General features: G+C 40.0%; 1 protein-coding gene and 1 long non-coding RNA gene across 3 annotated transcripts in view; one reads left to right on the top strand and one right to left on the bottom strand.

Annotated features, from left to right (window-relative positions):
* Positions 1-24,085, bottom strand: part of SPOCK1 (SPARC (osteonectin), cwcv and kazal like domains proteoglycan 1) — a 518,936-nt gene that overhangs the window by 4,855 nt on the left and 489,996 nt on the right. For both annotated transcript variants that reach the window (XM_079143902.1, XM_079143903.1), the window contains exons 7-9: positions 12,425-12,541; positions 8,538-8,759; positions 4,294-4,356 (exon numbers count right to left, since the gene is read on the bottom strand). In XM_079143902.1, the coding sequence (XP_079000028.1) occupies positions 4,294-4,356; positions 8,538-8,759; positions 12,425-12,541 (402 nt within the window). The remainder of the gene's footprint in view (positions 1-4,293; positions 4,357-8,537; positions 8,760-12,424; positions 12,542-24,085) is intronic.
* LOC306663558 lies at positions 16,362-20,262 on the top strand. Its single transcript, XR_013764463.1, has 2 exons — positions 16,362-16,404; positions 18,230-20,262. It is a non-coding gene; the product is annotated as an uncharacterized lncRNA (long non-coding RNA).

Raw genomic sequence — 24,085 nt, forward strand, 5'->3', positions numbered from 1 at the left:
AATAATTGCTTTTATTAATACTCGAGAAAAATCATGGTTTTTATCTCTATATACTATCAATGAAATGAACAAATAGTGGTAAACATTTAGAACACTCCTTTCTGTGGATTCAGTTTGTAGATTCTTTGTAAACATGTTACTGTTAAAAGTCTTTTTTTATTTTAAACCAAATCTCCTGATTTATTTATAAAATGATTTGGGTATTTTCCTTTTTCTATACTCTGAATGTTTTGTTAAAAAATGAGAAAGATATCTTTCTTCAGGATTTATCCATAAAAATATTCTGGGCCAGTTGCCTATTTCAGCATTTTGATCCATTTCATGGTTTTGATTTATTGCTGTTCTCTGAGTTTCGTGACCAAAAGTTAGTAACTGATAGTATCCATTTCATCTAGGTTTTCATGATTGTTTTAAATTGATTTATAGCACTGGTTCTCAAACTTTGGTCCCAGGACTAGCAACAGAATCTGGAAAACCCTTAGAAATACAAATGTTGGGGCCCCACCTCAAAAGCACTGAACTAAAACCAGAAAGAGAGGGGCCCAGCAATCTCTGCCTTGAAAAACCCTCCAAACTGTTTGAGAGCCACAAATTCAAAGTTCCTCCCATTTATATCACTCCAATATTTGAGCTTTTCACCTCATTGTTACAGGTTTCTCCGTTTCATTAGTTTGTTCAAAGAAACTACCTTATTTGTCAGTGTTATTTATTTTATTTCATTGTTCTATGCTTTAATCTTAATCATTTCAGTTCACTGTGTTGTCTTATAATTTTTGAGCCAATTTTATTTTGACTTCATTTTTCACAAATGCACTGGGAGGCAAGTAGATTCTCTAAGCTTCACTTTAGTTGTTCCCAATAGATTTTGGTCCATAGTGCTTTTGAGTTTCATTTTACTTCTGTTATTTATCTGAAATTTGTTGACTTGTGTGGTAGAGTCCATGGCAGACATTTCATGTGTATTTGGAAGACTGTATACTTTATGCCTAACTGCAGGGATACATATATAAATATGAATAATTATGCTGTTCAGCTCTTCTCTATCCTTTTTTTATCTAGTTGAACTATAATTTTCTAAGGCTCTAAGTATGATTGTAGATATGACAGTTTCTTCTTTGCAATTCTATGACAATTTGTTTTAAAGTTGTGATTGCATCATCAGTTTGATGGTATAATAGGGCAAAAGGAACATTTTGACAAGATGATACTCTCTGCTTTTTCGAATGCAAAGTATTTGCTTTTGTCAAATATTAACACTGTTATACAAAGAAATATTATTATCTTTAAATTTCAACTTCTGTGGAATTGTTTTAGGTGTAATTTTCTTTAAAAATACCAATCAATAGTTTCTGTCTCAAATGAGTTTGACCCATTTATATTTATTGTGATGATGGATGGCTTATTCTTATTTCTGCCACCATATTTTTTCCCTATTTATCATGTTTCCTATTTCCTTCCTTCTGTGGAAATCATCCAGTTTTTTTTTTCTCCATGTCTTCTATGCATTTAAAATCATTTCTAATATTTTTGTGATTATTCTTAAATTTTCCAGAGAAGCAGTTTTTCCTAGCAAGATCTAAAGTTAATCTATACTTTCTTTTCTTACTGAAGAAACAAAAAACACATTTATACCATGTTTTTTCATTGGCCCCAATAATCTGAAATTCTAATTATAGTTTGCTATATTCTTGTAGACTATATTATTTATAGTGGGCATGTCATTTCTTTTTTGTACTTGAATCTGTGTAATCCTGGGATCATTTACCTGGTAGCCTGGTAGAGCAAATCCTTTATTGATAATTTAGTGAGTCTGTGATTATTAAACTTACTGACTCACAGTTTGAGAATCTCTCCATCACCACACTTGAATAATCATTGAGATAAGTTTAAAATTGTATGTTCAAAGTTTCGTCCCTTTAGCACTTAGGAAATACTGTTTTCTTTAGCATTGCCAGTAGCAAGTTTGATGTCCACCTCATTCTTATTCAACTGTAGACAGGCTTTGTGATTTTTTTGTTCTTTTGGTTTTCCTGACAAGCTATCTGAGTGTGTTTCATGACTGTGTGCTCATCTTCTCTGGGAGGATTTTTAGTGTGACCTGCACCTCAGCACAAGCCCCTGCTTACCATTGTGGCTTTCTACTCCCTAATCTTATTTCTGTGTCTTTTAGAGTGACTCTTTTCAAGGAATGATCCCAGAAAAAGAGTGTGGCATTAGGTAGAGATTTCTACAAATTGGAACCAGAATTTAAACATTCTACTCACCAGGCAATTCCAAGATGACCAAGGTTCTCAGAGATCAAATGAGATCCTGGAGAGGAAGGTACCCTGGGGACTCTGAACACCATATTAAGCACTAAGGAGAGGATGCTGTTGTCCCTGTTAGAGGCTCTTAGGAGCTTATGTCAGTGTACATTATTCCTAGTTTTTAGGGAATAGTAGAGGAAACTGAAAAAGTACATGCTGTCAATAGTCCACAGAACCAAGGGGCAGAGAATTTTTGAACAGATTCTCAATTAAAGACTGCAAAGAAAGAGAGCAAGTAGACAGTATCGAAATGCTGATCCTCCCCCTGGAGCTATAGTTAGACAACAATAGCACCAAAAACAAAAATTGGGCCAAGCCCATGGGTTGGTAAGAAGCAGGGACTGCACTAAATCTATAAGTTAATAAGATTACTGCTTTTTCTAAGTAGGGAGTAATTATAACTGATTATAATTTATTGTTTGTTTTATTTGAATATCCCTGAATACAGTTATTAGGAGATTTCCCATGTATAAAATAATTGGTAAGTCAATAAATGACATTTTTTTGAGTCAGAGTCTTGAACTTTATATGTACAAGATGTGAAAAGACAAGATGCGATTCCTGGGAGGAGACAGGTATTTTATTCATGTGTGCTGGGGTGAATGGAAAAATGAGACAGCTCAGACAGACCTTATAATTTTCTCATTATTAACTAATGAGGCAAGAACAAGATATATCCAATGGGAACTTTAAAAAAAATAGTAATATATACTAATTGCATAACTTCTTAGGTACATCACTCCAACCCCAAACATCATCTCAAGTGGAAGAGCAAAATCAGTCAGCCTAAGTCGCTGGAAAACCCATACAGGAAGAATCCAGTCACTTGGCTTTCAGGTCAGGGAGAGGTCTTCTTTACACATGAGAAGAACTTAGACTCTGAGTTAAAAATCAAGACATCTTTGGAGTCTTTTCTGAGTTGAGTGGGGTGTTGTCAGAAGTCAAAGGTATGAAGCAAGCCAGGGAAATAATTTTCAAATGCAGAAGGAAAAGAGAATATTTATTTTGAGGTGACCCCAAAATTCAGAAGAGAAATCACCAGAATCCATAGCCTGCTACATTTGACAGTCTGCAAGAAAATTTGCCCATTTCCTTCAAATAACTAGATAAACTTCTGAAATGGCAGGCTGCTTAGGGAGCACACCTGCCTCTGCATGCTTAACAAGGAGAATTCTGGATTATTGCGTTGCAGCTGTCAGCTCTTTTTAAAAAGCAAAGAAAGCAAAGCAGACTCCTTTTTTTTCAGAGAATGAGGTTTGTCAATGTCTCGATGACAGCCTCTTCTGAATGCCACCATTCCCCCCCCCCCACCCAATGGTGATGGAGCTGGTAAGGCTCAGCATTTGTTCCTTTCACCTTGTCACAGGCTTGCACGTTAGGGAAATGCTTACACTACCCACTTGGTTCTGCCTTCACACTGAAGGAGAAATGAGCAGTGTCTAAACAGCCTGAGCACTTTCCTCCAGGGATTAGGTAAAAACAGAAACACGGGAAAGTGCACACACCCTTCATAAACTCTGAAGCGGGTGCAGCTTGTCTTCCTCCTTGAATGGACAGCTTACTTTGGGGACTAGACATGGTCTCAGTTATAGGCCTCATACTTTTAGAACTGAAAGAACACTTGAGAATATTCGATGCCCCAACCTGAAAGAAAGCCGAGGTTGCTGTAGCTCAGGATCAGAAAGGATTTAGCAGGAGAGATGGTACTGGATTGCAGCCTTGACTGAGCTGCCCACTAGACCAAGCCTGACCTCTGGCCCCTCCTGCTGGTGGAGCATGCAGCAGTTTTCAGCCAGCCAGTCCCGTTTATGTCCAGCTGTCTGTGGCATATTACCAGCTGCCTGCGAGAGCTCGGCCTGGGCCAAAATCAAGCATTTCCTTCACAAGACACTGGCCCTAATTGAATAACCATTGCAGTGCTGAACATTACAAGGGACACGGATGGTTTAATTAGTTGTTTAAATGGGTGGCAAGAAATTGTACTTACCCAACAGGCTTTTCCCCTTGCTCAGCTTCTGAATTCTGTTCATTTCATTCTGGCAAGGGAGACCTAAAAAATAATTTATGGAAGTCAGTTTCCAGATGGTATGGATATAATCTCTAATGATTGACTTCACTCTTGATGTGAAATGCAGACAATGACACACCTGGGAGTGGAACTGCTCCATATGCTGCTATTATGCAACGAAACAAATTCAGGCCATTAGTGTTACTAATTTAAAAAAAACACCTCATACCATGATGTACTTAAAATAGTATTTGGGGGCTACTTGCATTGTAATAGGAGTTTTTCTTACTGCTACCAACTCAGGAAAATGCCAGGTATCTAATAGGTGATTTGCTAATTGACTTTTTCCTTTATATCAAGAAGGAAATTTCTAGCAAAGGCTTCTGTGAGCTGAAAACTGGGACTAAGACTTATTCGTGGGTAAGTTTTCTGAAGCCACAGACCAAATAAGCAGAGGTGACAAATACTTGATCTAACCCAGAGCTTTTGCAAGAGAAGAAAAAGATTAAAACTACCCCAGAAAAGTGAATCACAGGCCCCAGAACAAGGATGAAAATACAGAAGAGATCTAGAGGGTCCATGCATGTCACAAAGAGCCTTTCATTCTGCCCTGACTGTCTGAATACTCTAGTCAGTCTCTACTTCTTTCAGCCACTAAGTTCTTAGTTTTAAAATGCATGTTGTATGAACCAGCATGAAACCATCAGGTCTCAAGGAAACGACAGCTACAGTCGGGGGCCACATGGCGAAGTGGGGTGTATGAAAGTATGTGGCACTCTTGCCTCCCTAGAACACTGACTTCTTTTCCAAACATAGTGACGTGGCCTCCCTAAATCTCTAAAATTGGACTATGACTTGCTTTGGCAGGTCATGCATCTCCGGGAGTTTCTGCTATTTGCTCATGATCCTCCTGGCCAGGGTTCCAGTTCTCTTGGCTCCTATTGCCTCTTCCTACAGGTTCCACACACGCATATGAAGGATCTAGGTGCCTATTTCTCTCTTACTCTGCAGATTTTACGATACTACCTGGTCTTACTGATTGTTCAGTGAGAGAAATGGGTTGTAAAATGGCGTCTGGTTTTAGGATGCTTTCAGAGTAAAGGAGAAAGATCCAAAGTGAAGACAACAAATAAGAGTAGAACCAAATTCCATTTGTGATTATAAAAGGTAGCATTTATTCTGACAAATAACTACCATTTGCTGAATTGTTAGAATGTGCCAAGGAGTGCTCTAGAGCTTTACAGGTCTTAATTGCATCGTCACAACAACCATATGAGTTAGGTACCTATATTATTCCTATTTTGCAAATGGAAATTCTCATCTTTATTTAGAAAGATGAGAAGGAACTGTGGGTGTTTGGAATGCTGCTCCTGAAATTTGTGGAACATCTAAATCATTCGTAAACACCAAGTCAGACAATTTACTATGAAGTACATTTCCAATTTCTTTCAAATTGTCCTACAGCAATTTTAAAAACTTATTTAAAAAAAAAAGAAAAAAATTATCTGGCAAAATCTCCTAAAAAATTAAAGGGGAAAGAAAAAGACAAAACTCCAAAAGGAGAAATGTTTCACCACAGATTCCTCTAAGAAACTGTAAAGCCAGTGTTCAACGCACAGATATACAGGCTCAAGAAGAAAAATGACACAGAAAAAGGGGAATTAGGCCATTATTGTTATGAAGCCACATCCAAAGCAACAAAATTTACAAGAAACATTCATGTCATCGATGCTCTGAGAAAAGACAAATCAGATGGAACAAAAAAAGTTTTCAAGGATACAGTTAAGTTCCCTGAAAACTGTAATTTAACAAAAGACTTAATTCTAGAGTTCAAAGGAGCATAACATATCTGAAGAAAAAGTGACAGTGACACGGACAGAACAAAACTAAAGCATGTTCTAAGAAATGAATGTGCTTGAAAAGCAGAGAAAGAATGCCTTTGGTTTCCAGGACAAACATGGCTAGTACTTACCATCAATGTGTATGTACTAGTGGATGTCATTAGAAAACAAAAAAAGTGAGGTATTGAAATAGAAAAGGAAAAGAAAAAATTACCTATTTGCATATGATAGCATTGCACAAACTGAAAAATCTAAGCAAACCAACCAGAATATCTTATGAACACAATGAGAATATATAAAGGTGGTTAGACATGAAATTAGCATTGATGCAACCACTAGTGAGAAAGTCCAAAGGAAAAAAAAAGTAGATTTCATTTACAATTGCAGTAACAATAAACACAAGAGAAATATAATGGTGAGAGCAAAGCTTAAAAAATGTAACTCCACTGTTGATTGACAAATCTTAAGATAAAAAGATTCAGTGTTATATAACTAACAGGAACTTTTGTTTTAATTGGATAAACTGGTTCTAAGTTCACAGAGGAAGAGAAATATATGAATATCCAGGAAAATTCTGGAAAAAAAATTAATGGCAAGAGAGAATTGGCCTACCCAATACTTGGACTTACTATAAAATCACTGTGATTTAAATAGTGTAGAACTGATTTATGACTAGTTAGGACAGAATATTCAGGAAGACACACACACACACACATACAGCATTTCAAATTGCTGGCAGAAAGATAAGTTAGTCAATAAATGACACATAAGGACATCTGGATAACTATCTCCAGGGTTGAGGGTGGAACTGAGACCTTACTTCATTGTGTTTAGATACTTGCACAATCTAGTGATATAAGATCTAAATCAGCAACAAAAACCAAAGGTATTGAAGAAAGCATAAGAGAACTGGTTTACTACTTAAAAATTACAAATACCTTTCTAAAGCTAAGATTTATGGCTTCAAAAAAACAAAATAAAAAATTGAGACATTCAACTGTCTTAAAATTTATTTCTCCCTAGCAAAAAAAAAAAAAAAATCCATGATCAAATTTGGGGAAAAGATATTTGCAATACCTATAATTAGAAAAGATCCAATTTCCTTAAGGTAGTGTTTCTTATTAAAACACCAAAGTCTAATAAAGTGTACAATGAACATACGCACTTAGGAACATTTTGAAGAATAAAGGAAATCTAAGTCATAAAGAAATCTAAGTCATAAAGATGCTCAACTTAACTCACGAAAACGGAAATGAAATAAATCCTATTGGGAGACAATATTTCTTTCCATTTGGCAATGATCATGGTTTGGTTATTCCATGGAGAAATAGGAATTCTTAGGTATTTTGAGAGTAAAAACTAGTATAGCACTTTGAAGGGCAAATTTTAAAAAATGACCAAATTAAAGATGTGTGTACTTTTGATTGGTAATTCTGATTCTAGGAATGTATCTTAATCCTATAAACATGTACACAGGTATTTCCACTGAATACCCTTTTGTAGTACCCACATTTTTACTATGTGTATATGTTGTCTATGGATACATGAATAAAAACACATACATAATTTTAAATACTGTTAGTAGCCATCCTTCTTTCCCAGGGATGGAGTCTGCCATCCCTGCCTGTAGTAGATTGTCCTGGATACCTCATTCATAGTGAACCAGAATTAGAATTCCAAAGCAAACCAGGCTCTGCTGGCCCCTTAAACAGTGGACTGCCATGCCGTGCACACTCCCCAAGGAAATTGAGACAGATGGAAGTCAAGCCAGGCCACAGAGCCCCACAGGAAGTCAAGCCATTTGTAACTGGATTCCTGCAAGTTCCTGTCTGAGTGTGAGTTATATGAAATATAGATACATTCCTCAACTCTTTTTTTTTCATTAGCTAGAATTTATTTATAATTAAAATGTCCTTGTCTAAGACATGAAGTATAATACTTAGAGAAACTTACAAGTGGCTTTCTCTTAAGGGAACATGGAGAATTCATGTTATAATGGAGATTAGGATACTTATATTTGCACAGTATCTTTCAACACAATCTCTTAATGACCTTAAGAATTATAGTGAAGGTTTCTACACATCCATTTTACAGATGAAAATACTGAGGCACACATAGGGTTGGAGACTTTCCCAAAGAAAGGAACAACTCAAATAAGAGACTCCTTGATTATACTTAGTTTTCTAATGTACCATGTTAAAAGCAGAAATAAATAAGGAGAAATGAGTATTGGGCTGGTCATTAAATGGTATGAGTTCTGCATTCTCCGGCTGTATCTTTCTACGCACTGGTCCCTGTTTGCCTGCTTTCTATGTGATAGGGTCTTCCCTTGCCCTCCCATGGCTGCCCTGGGTTCTGAACCCCACCTCCCTCCAGCCTTACCTCCAGGTTTTTGGAAGCAGTAGCACCACTCATTGTTAGACAGCTTGCCATCCTTGAAGGAGTCACAAGAGTTGAAGAGAGGCTTGATGCAGGGCTCGTATTTATCCAGGTAGATGGCATTGATCTCTGAGTGGTCAAGCAGCAGGTCATAGTTCATGTCCAGCTTATTGAACATCCAGCCCAGGGAGTCTTTGCAGATGGGCAGGATGCTGGTATCAAACCCTGCAAGGAAAAGGCTCATCTCAGCTACCACCCAGCCTGGCCTTTCCCACCCTGCTGCTCCCCAGCAAGCTTCACCTCCTTTGCTCAGGCTGGTTCCTTCCAAGCCTATAGTCTCCTTAGTCTGCTGGAATATTTGTTTTTGTTGTTGTGTGATTTTTTTTAAGTGAAACTTATTAAAATGTGCTAAAACAGAATTCAGCATTTGAGGAAAATATGTGCTAAAGAAAACAAATCCCCAATTCTAATTTATTTGTGATGTAAACAGGGGTTTTCATTTACTAGACCTGCTTAAAACAGGGTATGCCTGAAAGGAAGAATACAAACGTACTGAAAATAACTACACTTCTCCATTTAGGAAAAAAAAAATTGAAAAACCAACACAAAATATTGTGAAAAAGATAGCAGTGAAATGAAACTATGTAGTATAATCCAGAGGCACTGATTAAATCCCAGCGGACTGTTAAATCCAAACAGTCTGAACATTAATGGCAAAACAAGCCAGGTACTGCCTCAGTCCCCATTCTTCTTTTCTGCAATCCCCTAAAGAGATACAAGAGATGGAATCCAAACCAACTCAGACAATAATTTCTTTCTTATTTCCCCAGGGGAGGGGAAGTAGTTTTCTTAAAGAATTATTTGTTTCCACAATGGAAACTGTATGCACTTGAATAACAATACTTAGCTCAACACTTGGGATATTGAGACCACTGTAGACAAACCCCAGAGAAGACATGGCCCAAATCTAAATCTCATCTTTCTTTCAGAGTCAAAGGCATGATACAATCTCAGGTTATTTTATAAACTGTATTTCTAGGACTGGTTTTATTTTCCTGGAATACTGTGACAAAAGTTAAATTTTGTAATGCTATATGTAAAGCTTTCTTTTAAACACTTTATACTTATCTTATGAAATTGTTGTAGCAGTTCTGTGGGCTCTGCTTTATAGATGAACAAAATAAGGCTCAAGGTTTGAGTTATGTGTACAAGATCATGTAATCATAGAACTGGAATTTAAACCCAGGGAGCCAGATCTTGAGTCTGTGTCCTCAGTGACTCCTCTCCCAGGGTTACCTTGATAGTCCTGCACTGAGGACATCCAGTTAGCTTAGCATGCTATATTTGGGGACAGCCAGAGAAAAAGGGTCCTAATGGGGTCAGATGCCCACTCAAGTAGTCCCTACCTACAGCCTGGTCATTGGGTTCTATGTGTGCCTCCAGGAGCCCCTGCTGAGTCATTAAAATGAGCCAGGCCCTGCCTCAGTCACCTCTGTTTCTTTATTATTATCATTTTTGCTGGGAGAAGTTTTCTAGCTACTTCTAAGTTTACCTTTTCCAACATAAAATCTTTGCATTTTAAAATTCATTCATTTTGATATCTCAGAATATATCTTTAAAAATCCCCCTTTTTCTAGAAGGGACTATGAGACATAATGTGTCCCCTTCACTGATTGAACATCATGCCTCTCAAGAATCTCTAAGCTGATAATATCCTTAGGGGCTGCTGAAGGCAGATTTATACTGACAACACTTGGCTCTATACTCTTGTAGGCAATATTTTACATTAAATGAATCAAATTTATAGGATATTGACATTTAATACATAGGGAAGAGGGGTTTATTGCTGACAGGTCACCAAAAATATGTTATCTAGTAGTCAAAAGGTTGCGCCTACTCTGAACCCATTCAAAAGTTCTAGAAAGGAGCACCTGTGTTTGGCATCGGTGGCTGCCAGGGGTAGAGGACCTAGCTGGCTTCAAGTGTGCAGGGTACAGGAAGATTCCAAAACTTCCCCTTCAAAAATCCTGGATTAATAAAAATGTTGCTCTCTCCTCTGGCCTTGAGGGCTAACCATGCATCATTTCTCTGTATTCCCTCTGCACCAATTGCTTCAGGACATCAAACCTAAAGCTTCTTTGGGGACTTAATTTGCTCCTGGCCAAACAAGTCTTTTGCAGGCTCCCAGCTGTCTGTGGAAGGAGTCTCCCAGGACTGTAGGCTGCAAGGAGCAGCTCTCCTCACATCTATCTGCTCTTTCTTGAAAGGTTGTTCAGAAAGCTCAAGGGCCAGGCTGTTCCTAGAGGACCTAAGGAAAAAGTTTCCCTAGACCATCTGAGAATTAATTGTCCACAAACTCCCAGGGAACCTCTGCAGGAATGAAAAATAAGCTATCTCACTTCACCCTTCCTATAGATACAACCACCAATAACCATGTAGATTCTGGGAAGCAAATGCTACCTTGCCCTTAAGATCAATGATTCAAACTATCAAAATAATTGTTCCTTTGATCAATATTCTTCACTGGCATTTCTAGAAGGTTATGAGTTACAAAGAACAATCAAAGATTAAGGAGGAGTTTGTTTGTTTGTTTGTTTTGAGATGGGCCTTGCTGTGTTGCCCAGGCTAGTCCCTAATTCCTGGGTTCAAACCATCCACCTGCCTCAGGAGGATGCAGGGACTATAGGCAAATAGCTATAGCTGGGACTATAGGCAGGTGCCACTGTGCCTGGCTGCAGTTCATTTCTGTTTTCGTTGAAAATCAGATGCTGTTCAAACTGGATCCCAATACTTGGCAATGTAAGTCCTTACCTCCTGCATTGAACCAGGAGCATTACTTTCGAAAAATTTCACCCAAACAAGTGGAGGATCAGGGATGGAATAAAATGCTTTGTTTTAAATAATGACAACATGTTCTTATATTTTGACCAAGTAATATCTAAGTGGCTACATAGAATAGTTAGTGGCAGAACTACATGCATTTGAACAATTATGTTGCTCAGAAAAATACTCTCTGCCAGTGGATCATGGAATATATATGGGGAAGCCCTTTTCTAACCACCATTAAATTAAATGCCTGGAGAGACTCCACTGAAGTGCAAATAGCAGTGGCCCAATGAGCCTCCTTTCCAGCTGATGACAAGGCAGAATGTGGCTTCTGCCCATTCAGCAGCTGAAGTCAGTGGAGGTTCCTTGAAGAACTATAGGGTAATATGGGGTAGGGGACACTTGTCTGGGAGTTTGAAGAGATAACAAAATGCAGTCTGGTCAGTGTACACAAAAACATTAGGACGATATTTGCAATAGTGTTGGTTATGTTAGCTAAACCTTAACAACAACCTAAATGTCCCCAAATAAAGGTCTACATAAATGTATTGTTTTATCCACAAATTAGAATTCTGTGTAGCTATACTCAATAATGTGAATGGATAGTCATATTTCTAAATGATAAAATGTTATAAGATAATCTGTAAAGTTTGACCCAAACTTTGTAGTCATCCACACACACAAACACATGTACTTTCATATAGGAAAAGAAAAAACCCTCTGAGTTAATATCTCAGCATGCTCATAGTTATTAAACTGGTAGGAGTATATATTTTTTCCTTTTTTCTGTATACTGAATGTATTTCCAAAATATCTATAGTAAAAACAATAGTTTTATAATTAGGTTTTTCAAAACACAAGCTGTATTTTTCTTGATTCCAAAGCATTGACCCCTCCTCCATATTTTAATATTTCTAAAATTGGGACATATGTTAAGTCAGTGTGTATATTAAATGTAGGGTTTCTTTAACCCCCAAATGCTATTGCTAAGTCAATAATGTCTAGTAACTGAAGAAATGTGATACTTGCAGTGAGGTAAATTAGCAAAAGTAGAGTGGTCTTACTGCCTTGGGCTGTGTCGGAGCTGGTGGGCTTGATGACCCTGTTTGCATCCTCATGCAGAGCTCCAAACCAGTCTTTCAGCCGGGAGGCAAGATTCCTCAACTCCTTGTCTGAGCAGGCTGGAGAAGAGCAAATAGAACAAAGGTGAGTTCCAAGATTTCTGTCCTCGATGTGCAAAGTTATTGGCAAAACAACGTTCGAAGCAAACCTCAACCACAATGAAGCTCCCACCCTTGCTCTGAAAGTACCCCAAAGGATGCTGCCATCACAAGTAGACTAAAACAAAGACAGAGCCTAGATTCCCGGGACAGGTAGCATTGTTCAGACTTAAATTTGGACAGCCTCCCAGCTGGTAAAGCAAGCTGTACTCGCCTCCCAGTTGTGTGTGCAGCATCCTCAGAAGGCCAGCACTGATCCTTTTTGCTAACCATATAAAACTTGCTATTGCACAGTTGCCAGAGAAAATTACATTTTCCACTACACTCATGCCAAGAGATTAACACCCAGGAATAGCTAATGCTCTTAGGGAGAGGCTGCCTAGGACACCAAAAGATCCCAGTAATAGCAGACTCTCAGTTTTGCTTTAGCTCAAGGTTTGGATTTGTGCTTTGGGTTTATCTTTCTAGGCTTCCTATGGACTCATTCTTACTTTCCATTATTGAAGATGGATGCTTTCTCAAAGGATGAGTCCTTTATGTCTCAATCCATCTACAACTATCTAGTTCATTTTGGGGGATATGACAGAGTTGTTGAGACAGATGTATACTCCTGAGGAAAGAAAATCCAGATGACTGGATGCATAGGCAGGAGAGCAGGTAAGTACAAACCATTTGAAGTTCTACTAGAAGGCTAGGATAAGACTTGAGAGGAGGAACCCCAAAGGAGGGGATAGGATGCAGAGAAGGGAGCTGACTTTCCCTATTTCCCTGATTTTGCTCAGGGAATACCGTAATTCTGAGTTTGAGAATCCTATCAAAGGATTCAGGTGGTGGGCTACTAACAAGAGACAGAAACATCAGCAATGCACTTTGTGGCTTTTAGCAATTGGGGAGAGAATTACGAGACCCACACAGCCAAAATTCCAATGAATGAGAAGGGATGAGGAGCTGAACCCCACAATTGTCACTTTTCCCAAATTCTAAAGCTCCGTGAGCAAGCAGCTAAGCAATCAAGGAAAACACTGTTGAGCCAAGTTCTGAGTGTCTTCTAATGCTGAGGGTTCAGAAATTACCACATATCCAGGCTCATTCAGGGGCAATGATGGAGAAGTGGACAGAGGCTCACCCAGGCACCAAGCCAGCCTCCAAACAGCACAGACCCTGACTGAATTGAGGTGCATAGCCCCTATCTTCCTTGCAAAGGCCAGGTGAGTCCTCACCAGAAGAAAACACCACACAGAGCCTCTCCTCATTTCTATTTTCCATATATACTTTTTAGTCCAGCCCATTTTTCCTCAGCCTGGAGCCTGGTGAAAAAGCTAGCTTGCCAGACCTCCAGCAGGAAGGATGTCTCCTCATCCACCAAAGTAGAAGTGAGGTGATTAGGCCTGGGTGGCTCTATGCAACCTAAAAGCTAACTTCATTCCAGCAAATATTCAGACTTTAACTTCTGCAAAATGCCTACCACACGAATGTGTGTCCAGTGCTTATACCCAAGTTGCTAATGACCTCAAGACGCTGCCTGGTTTTAACAACCAGGGCATGACCATATTTTAAAACAGCCACCAAGAAATAGTATGAATAAATGTATTCACAGACAGCATTAAAGGATGTGGGCTCTGTGGTCAATTTCACATTTGAAAATGGGAAATTCATAACATCTATGTTTTCTCTCGATATGCACACCATTCATTCCAAATGTCCTCTGAGCAGAGAAAATTGCCAAGTCAACTTGCAAAGGAAATCACACACTGCAAGATAAATTAGTCAGTTGTGTTTAACTAAACCCTGACAGATGTGTGGGTAATCTGTATCTTCACAAGACTGCTGGATTTCCCACAGGCTTCCCAAAGTACACAGGCTGTGGACGGTTGATGGAATCAGGCGCTGGAATCATGAAAGAGTGAATCTGTCACTTAGGGACAGATCCATAAGCAGGGAGCCACTGGCATGGGTAGAGAGAGATCAGAAAACCAAAATGGAGATAGGCCCTCAATTATAGGGCCCTATTCACTCATGGTGTCCTCAACAGAGAAGTCCTTGGGAGGAGAAAGTCAGGCATAACCAGCCTGGAGCATGATATATTCCAGAGGGAAAAAAATAATCAAAGATGACAGCCTGCAGAGAGCTATTTGTTCAGATTTGGTTCTCCAACCACAGCACACAGCTTCCATGGGAGGAAAACACTTGCCTTTTAAGGGTCCATCACCACTCTAGACAAAGGTTCTACCCTGCAATTCATGTATTCAGAACTGAGGAACTCGAGGATACTTGCAATATACTTGTTCCTTCCTAGGGAAAATTAGTTTTTGTGGGGGGGGGTGTAAAACCATATGAACCTGCCATTCCTGCACTCTGCCCTGAAGTGGACCAGTCCTTATCATTTCTAAGGAAGAGTTCTATTGCTCTCCACCCCTCCTGGTGATAGATAAAGGTGCTCAGCATCAGTCTTTGGAGGAAAGATCATATTGTCTTAGGAAGCACTTGGTAAATTGTGAAGGCCAGGGACCTGAGCTATTTTGCCACTACATTACCTTTTTGAGTAGATGAGTACCAGCTAGCCCTCTTGTTCTCCCATGTTCAAATATACCCTTCCAGCTTCCAGCCTCCACCTGGGTTTCAGTTTGCTTTGAGTTGTTCTCATTTTCCCAGTTGTCTTTGCTAAACATCCTCCATCTCAATGTTTCCCCATTTGCCTTCCTGTTTCTTCAGGTCATTTTGTATCTTTCTTACATGACCTCAATGTGCTCCAACATGGCTGGTACATTGGCAGCATCTCTGGGATCCCCAATGTGAGCCTCCTCCAGGAGGAGGTACCCAGATATTCAAAGCCTCAGGCAAACACTTGGGAATTGTCCTAGATTTGTCTTCTGCACCCTCCTTATCAGCAGGCCACAGAATGTTTGCTTCTTGCCATCTCCTCTGCCTTTATTCTAGTCCACAATGCCAAATGGACAACTGGAACAGGCTCCTAACTGAACTCCCATCTTGTTCCTCACATTCTCTTTTTCATCCAGCAGCCGGAGTGATATTTCTAAAAGGGACATTTGTCACTTTCCTGCTTGAGCCACTTCAGAGGCTCACAGTTACTCTGTAAATTAAGTCTCAACTCCAAAGCATGACCTAAGTGGCTGGTAGGATCCATCACTGAAGATCCTGTTGTCTCTCTTCTGCATTCTACCTGCCTTGGTCTCCATGTTCTATCCTTCCTCTCTGCCCTTCACTCTTCCACCTGGACACAACTCTCCTTGTTTCCTTGCCAATGCCACTGTCTCCCTCATATCTCAGTTTTAAACCTTCAAACTAGTGAACTACCCTTTGGATGTGCTCCCAGTGTCTTGCTCCTCAGATGGTTTTCATCCCACCTGTTATTTCTCATTCAGTGCCCATCTCCCCCTAGATCACAGTACCATAAATATGATCTGCTGAGGCATCAAATACAGCCAATTACTGGCATGAGGAATGCTCTCAATATGTACCTACTGATGGGCTGTCATACCTCCTTGCTGCCTTTTGGAAGTTGCAATTTTCCCCATCTGCAAAATGGCATAATAAAACTTAGCTAACAGCATCATTGAATGGAATGATATCAGTAAAACATGGCTCATAGCTACTGGCATATAGCAGGGACTCAATAAATTTATATTCCCCTTCCCATATCCCAACTGTCTACATAATGCTAGAATTGTATTGTTATGCTTTATTTTTAAGTCTGGAGAGATGCTGGTGACATAAAGAATAATGTCTCTCCTTACTTCTTTTATAGACTGGTCAGTAAGAAGCCCGAGAGATTTGGGATGCAATTTCTGTCTGCCTTCTCTCAAGTGAGTAAACTCCACAGTGGGGGGATTGGTCTGACTTCTCCATACCTGTGTTCCCAGCACTTACCATAAGGTGGTATGTAGTAGTTGTTCAAAAGAAGGCATGATTGAAAGGACACATGGGTCACAAATTCCCAAGGTCAAATGCTATTAAGTTGTAGAGTCAGGACTTGAATGCCCTGTGTGTGGGACTGGTTTCCTGGATAGATTAGGCTTGTGGGTAGCTAGTCCTCATGGATGCAATTAATATATATGGTCCAAGCTCTGGGTTGAAAGAAATACAAATCTCAGGCCCTCACATGTAAAGGATGTTCTATAGTGACACAGGTAGGCTGCTTGCTGAGCGATACAGGACACAGCAAGTGAGGACCTTGCCTTCATTAGCTTTGGTGTGAGAACAATGGCCTTTTGGGAGGACTGCAGAACAGCCTGCTGCATGTCACATGGGCAGCCACTGGGGCTTCATTAGAGAAAAGCATAGTGCCACTGCACATTACTCTACAATGTGAAAAAAAGACAGCTCCCTCCCCTAGGAAAGCACAACATGCAGGCAGGGAAGGGCCCATGTAATCTGGAGCTCTCCCAGTGGACTTCTCCTGTCTGTTTCGAAAATATGACCAAAATGCAATGAGCAAGTGTAAATAAGGCACATGCAATATCCATGGAAGGTAGATAGCCCTGGTTTGAAACAGATGTGATGGCTTTTCCCACCTGAACACCTTCTTCCCCCTCCACCCAAGCCATGGAATGTTAAAGTGCTATGAGCTAGCCTGGATTTGAATGCAGACATCATTCAAGCAAAGCCTGGAGTACAGCATAAGTGACCCAGTTGACAGGAGTGGAAAGAACTCACTGTTGCCAATACTATAGAAGCAGCAGTTTCAGCATTACTGCAGCCCCGGGGGTGATAGAAGAGCAAGGGAGAGGGCTGATCTCATTATATTTGCTTATGGGGCAGTTAGGCTGCCTGGGTAGCAGATACTGGGGGGAAAGAGGCATTGCTTCTGACCTGAATGAATGTCACTGGTCTGTCTCTGCCTGCCCCTGACCCCTATGCTCCATCCTCCCTTCCAAGGGTCAAGGGCTAATGAAAAGCTAGCAAGAAAGTTTCAAAATGGATAATAGTTTTGAAGGAGAGAAATAGGAACTAGAAAATTGAAGCTTCTTTAAAAAGTACTCCCAAAGGCCCTAACTGGTGTCCAAACCTGGTTTCAGCTTATTGATGACTTTCAGGGTGGAATGATACCCTCAGCAGCCCTTTCAGAATTTTAGACTTAAAGGGAAAGAAAAAGGCACAGAAAATACTGGGAAGGTGATATTAAGAAACAATGGAGGCAGAAACAGGATAGAAAGTCTGTATTCAAAGCTGGAGTGTTAATATCTACCAGAGGGAGAAAATGTGAGCAAGTGTGACTGGGTGTGTTTCTGTGTTACCAATTCTCACTGAAACCATGTTTGAACACCCAACTGCGGATTCCTCAAACAAATCTGACATATGAACATCATAGAATATCTATAAACTTGTGCTAGGGAACCAATTACTGGACTGCTCTCGAATACATGAAATCTTTCAGGAAAGAGCTCAAGGAAAATAAATACCTCAACACATACATACCCTGACCTCCCTCTCCCACCCCAGCCTCACTGATGCTTAGCTCAGGGCTCTGGCAGGAGCTAATATGAAAACAATCAGGATTTAATTTAAACTTTAGTGCCTCTGAAAGTAATTAAAGAGTTGGGCCCGGCTCAAGTTCTCTCTGGGAGCAGGCTGGGAGGCCTCTCAGCAATGGAGACCTGGTGCTGGCCCTTTCTCACTAATCTCCTTCAGCCCTCCTAGGTGCTGTTGTGAATAATTACTTCATCAGAGCAGCTCTGGATCAATGCACTCAAAGTGTTTGCAATTAGCAGTTCCTGAAAAAGGTCCAGCTGAGCCTTCTTTAGGGTGGAGATTAGACACTGGGATAACACTTTCTGGAGCCTGGAATAGAGCAAAGGTAAGGTGTCTTTCGGAACTGCCTTTTCTGGGCCCAGCCTCTTTGCTCCATTATCACATTCTCAGGCTCCTGGTAGCCTGCAGGCCTCTAGAATCATCCTCACCAACAGCACTGGGTTCCTCCTGTTATTGAATACCTGGTCCACAGTGGGAAACCCAGTGCTGGAGAAATCTGCAGGAGGGCTGGGAGGATGCTGCACACCATGGAACTTGAAAGAGGGAGAAACAGTGAGTCAACAATTCCCTTAAGCACGTGGGCTCTAATAAACTGGAACACAAATAGGTTACAGTTGATGCTGCTTAACACAGTTTTAAGAGCAATAACCAGAGTCATTGAACTTTCAAAGAACCCTGGGGAAGCAGGAGAGAGTAAGTAGGTTTTGGAGTCAGATGAAACTGAGTGCAGTCCTGGCTTTGATACCTCAGCTGAGACTGTGGACTAGTTAGTTTCAAACCTCAGTTTCTTCATCTGTAGAAGGAAGGTGGTAAGAGAACTAACTACCAGGATTACAAGGGTTAAACTGAAATGTACTTAAGCCCTCAGCACCAGACCTGCCACATTGTCCACACTTATAGCAGCTGGTCATGATCTTTGTGTTTGTGGACACAGGGTGGCATAGTGATCGACCAAATAAAGTTTGGGAATTGAGATCCTGCACATGGTATTTGCACAGGAAATGATCTCACAAAGCCATCCAGCAATATATAATTCTCTGTTGTGTTTCAGAGAAGTTCAATGATCTCTTCCAGGTCCTACAGATGGTCAATGACAAAACTGAGATTCATACCCTGCTCTCTTAACTAGGAGTTCACTCATCTGCTCATAAGGCATGACCCAGTTCCCCAAAGGTGCCTGCATCTGCTCTTGCACAGACCCCAGAGGCACACTGAGGGCCTCTGCCACAAGGTAACAATTTTGCCCTTGAGTTTAAGGGTTGGAACTTCAGGTTTCTGGGTCTGAATACCAGTGTTCTTCTTCAGGGAAGTCAGGAGTTTTCTCTGAGTCTCTGCTTTCTCATCTATAAAACGGGGATGACCATAGTACAGGCACCATCAAATTCATGGGTTGCAGTGAGTATTTAGCATGAAGATTAAGCTATCAAAAATCAACAGGTAGCCACTCTCATCCTCTGCTCTAAGGACATTCAGGAGCTTGTAGCGTTCACTCCCAGGGAGCCTAACATTATGCTCCCAGCCACAAGCAATTCCAGAGACAGAAATGTACTTGGGGCTCAAGGAAGGGAGTTCTAAAGCATACACTATGAATCCCTTTTCTAATTGGAGCTCATCTGGCAGGGATTTGAGCCAGGTTATGTCTGCTCAAATTAAATTGTGTTATATGCAATTCCAGTTTTTACTTTTCAGTGCCTAAAACATCAATATATATGCATGTTCTCTTATGCTTAGAGAAGGCATCATTTTATGTAAAAATGGGCATGAAGAAAGGAATCAGGGCCCCATTATTCAGGAGCTTGCTAATAAAGTCTTTTTTTTTTTTTTTTAAATGCAGTCTTTGCAAGAGCTTAAAATACATTAAACTTAGAAGATGAGTTAAACTAATTAACGGTACAACCTACAAGTGAAGATGGATAAATTTCCCTATTAAAGCCATTAAGACTATTCTTGGTAACCTGATTTGAGGAGACTTTAATGTTTCCCTTGATTCTAATGATAATCCTTCATCTGGAAAAAGAAACACATTTAGAACTTGCACAACATTGGTAAATGTGCATTAGTGGAGTAACGCTTACTTTTCCTCCTGAATAATCTAGAGTAGAAAGGTTAGCTAGATGAAATAAGCTTTTAAACCTTCTGATAAAATCCACAGTCTTTTCCACATTCTGGGGCAAAAAAAAAAAAAAAAAGAATATGCAAAATGTTGGTTAGAAATGCCAGCTCTGGATTTAACTGTATTTCCTAGCCAGTGGATCAACATTTCCCCGTATGTATGGGAGACCTGGAATAGATTGGCAGTGAAGGCAGGAAACAAAATTACAATGACCAGTTTTACCGAAGGATTCAATGGCCAACCAAACTTCTTTGGTCTTCAACTAATGAAGACTAAGCCTGAAAAATAATATCAGGTGCTCCAAGACAAGATGTAAATGGGCTCAACCAGGACTACTGAGAGAGCCAGGATGGACAGAGCCCTGGGGAACGGGCTGAGGTAGTGATGGCTGATCGCTGCATGGGTCACCCCCTTGCAGAAAGGATCTGAAAGTCACTCAGCCTTCTGTTAATGTGCAAACTTGAGTAGCCAGTGGCAGTCAAGGAAGGCTTCTGGGAGAAAGATGAAGTTGAGCTGAGGTTCATATGTAGAGAGGACTTAGGGAGACAACATTCTAGGCAGGTTTCGAAACAACAAAGCCAGTTTAAATGAAGTAACTGATTTTTTAAGATAATTTTTAGTTAAGATTAGCTTTACTTAAACCAATATTAACATGATTAAATCTAAGCCAGTATGGTGGCATATGCCTCTAATCCCAGTGGCTTGGGAGATTGAGGCAGAAAGATTGCACATTCAAAGCCAGCCTCAGTAATTTAGTAAAGATATAAGCAACCTAGTGAGATGTTGTCTCAAAATAAAAAATAAAAAGGGCTGAGGATGTGGGTCAGTGGTTAAGTGCCCTTTGGGGGTTCAATCCCTGGTACCAAAAAAGAAAAAAAAATTTCTAAACTGAGTGTATATAAAAATATGAATGTGCATAAGTATGCCTGTTAATTTTTGTACATGTATTTTAATATATTCTGCTCTACTGCACACCACATATGTACATATACATTCCAAGGGATGGTTTCTGACATAGCACTATTCTAGGACTCATCCTGAAGCCTAAATTTGTAAGTGGCTTTTAGGGTACATAAGTGGAATATGTGTTTTTAGGGTACATATAAGAATCTTTATTTCTAATAGGCAAGTTGCATCCAGTTTTGTCATCTTGAATTCTGAATCCAAATCTAGGTGCTGTTAAACATAGCTTTAGCTTCTGTGTTTTTCAATACCTAAAGCATCAACAAACATATGCATGCATGTTTTTACTCTTATAAAGGAGGCAAATCGACATTGTTATTTAATGGTACATAAAGCCACAAGGGATTGGTGAAAGACCATCAGTGACAAACTTGGGATCTGAGATCTGATCCTGAAAGTTACAGGAAGCCTAAGAGGCACCTGAAAATTGAATGGCTATTTTACTTGGTGGGCACCTCCATACACAGATTGGGTAGTGGACCACAAGTTGACTTAGGTCCAATGCAGAGAACCATGAGCTCCTCTTAATTCTACCAGATCTTTCCCCAATTGCCATCCTGACCTAGATGCATGGTAAAATGAATGGACAGGCTGGCTGAACAGGTGGGAGCTCTGTGCCCTTCTGTGACAAAGGTCCAGCAAAACCTCCAGGGGTCCAGGCTGAAGCTGGCATTGAAGACTGAGCAGAAGGGTCCCAGAGAAGCCTGGGACAATACAGCCTGAATTTTTCACTTTTATAGATCTGGTAGACAAACAACTAAAAAATCATTATAAACAAAGCAGGATCCCAAGAAGAACTGCCTGAAACCATAAAGCATGTCTTAGGCTACTATAGATGCCACCAGGATGAGTGTTTGACTCATGAATCCTCCTACCCTTAAGTCACACAACTCAATCTCAGTTTGTCCCCTCTCTTCCTCAGAGCATGAACGGGAACAGTGAAGAAGCAGCTGGGAACCAAGCCTCAAGGGCTCTCCTCTGGACTCATAGAAGACCTTGTGACTATGATAGAGATAAAATATTAGGTATTTATTTGTTTCTAGTAAAACTGCTATATTTGGTCAAATTGTGGGTTGAGAGATACAGTATATAAGAAGGTGGTAGGACAGAACACAGCTGGCAACTTCTCTCTTCCCCTCCTGAATATCACATATAAACAACAATGAAAACGGGGGCAGAGGGGAGTGATATATTTCACTTTCACTTACACTAGAAGAAAAGAGAATCTCCAGGCTTAAACAGTATAGCAGAAGCCACCCAGATGGAAATTAAAAAGTAAAAGGTCCAAGTGGACCAATAAAATAGCAAACAAATAAAAATTAGCACAAATATCTTTCCCAGAGGCAAAGGGAAGTGGTAGACCAAAAGTTCTTTCTCAGCAGGAACTAAGAGAGAGGGTTAGAGTCAAGATGGAACAGAAACCATAATGGGGAGAAAAGGAAGGAAAAGAAGAAAACAGCCCAGGGGCTGTAGGTCTCAGAAGATGCCTACAAAATTGTCTTTTGTGTAAGGAAGAAGCTCATTGCAAAGTGCTATTGACATAGCAAGAGAACTAGAGATGGGGTGAACACTGAGGAGAGAAACTCTTTTGGACCTGATCTGTTTCATAGGAACAGAAAAGACTGTACTAGATAGAGAGCCATTTTAATAGGAATCCATCTGTCATTGGATGGGCCCTTTGGACTGTGTAGTCCATGGAGAGCCTTGTTCCTCATTTTCATTCACAGGACTCCTTTATGAATAGGCAGACCAGTAAAACCGAACTTATTCCAATAACAGTTTGTTTTTGTTTGTGGCTGATATGTTGAATTTTTTTGGGGGGTGGGGGAGCATACTGGGGATTGAACTCAGGGGCACTGGACCACCGAACCACATCCCCAGTCCTATTTTATGTTTTATTTAGAGACAGGGTCTCAGTTTTGTCTTATTTTATGATCCTCCTGCCTCAGAAATTTGAGAAAAGAGCATCAAAACTTACCACATACCACTGAACAGAAAATCATGAAAATATGGACCAATCTTAATATCATGAATTCAAGTTTAACAATCACCTTTATTAAAAAAAGACTATAAAGCAGTGTACAAAAACTCAGAGAAGAAATGAGGAGACAGTGCAAGTTATGAAGCCAGAAATGGAAGAACAAGGGAAGAACAAGAACCCAAAACCACAGTAAGAGGGAAGGATGTCAGAATGAGAGGAGGGGATGATGGGAAGAGGAGGTATAGAACAAATCACAATGGTTTAGAGAACAAGTGACAGCCCCAGAGAAGAGGCAAAGGAAACCTCACATGACGTTGATCCCCCTTAAGAGACAATGGAAAATGATGGAACAGGACACATTTGAAATACAATCCATCTAAACATTCCTGAAATAAAGGAGAATTGAATCTATATATTGAAAAGGCATTGTGTGCACCAGGGAAATGAGCCTGCAATGGTTAATACTCAGGTCCACCCTAATCAAATTACTTACTGAATTTTCAAAATAAAGAAAAATCAACACAGGAGCAGAAATATGTGCAAGTAACTTGTAAGGGAGAAAAGAAATAAGGTTGCTCTCAGATTTCAGTACAACAATATTCAAAGCCAGAAGTCAAGGGAGCAATATCTATAAGTCATGTCAAAAAAAAAAAAGAATGTGGAGTCTAGGGTTTCATAACTACCTGAACTCTCTTGAAGAATAAACAATACAGAAAACAGGTTGTGAACACAGAACTTGGGGACTACTGTTCCCATGAGCCCTTACAAAGGACCTAGTAGGTGACTCATGTCAGCTGTGAAGGTGACTTGAAAAATACATTTTCCTCCAATCAACCAAAGTAAAAATTTGACAACAGGTAAGAATGAGGTAGTGATAAAACTAACAACAAAAACAACAGAAGAAGCAAAGGGAAGAAGTGGGTCCAGCTTTTGAGTTACTTTATCTGTAATAGCTGGT

Source organism: Sciurus vulgaris, assembly GCF_902686455.1.
Source record: "Sciurus vulgaris genome assembly, chromosome: 6".
NCBI classification, from domain to species: domain Eukaryota; kingdom Metazoa; phylum Chordata; class Mammalia; order Rodentia; family Sciuridae; genus Sciurus; species Sciurus vulgaris.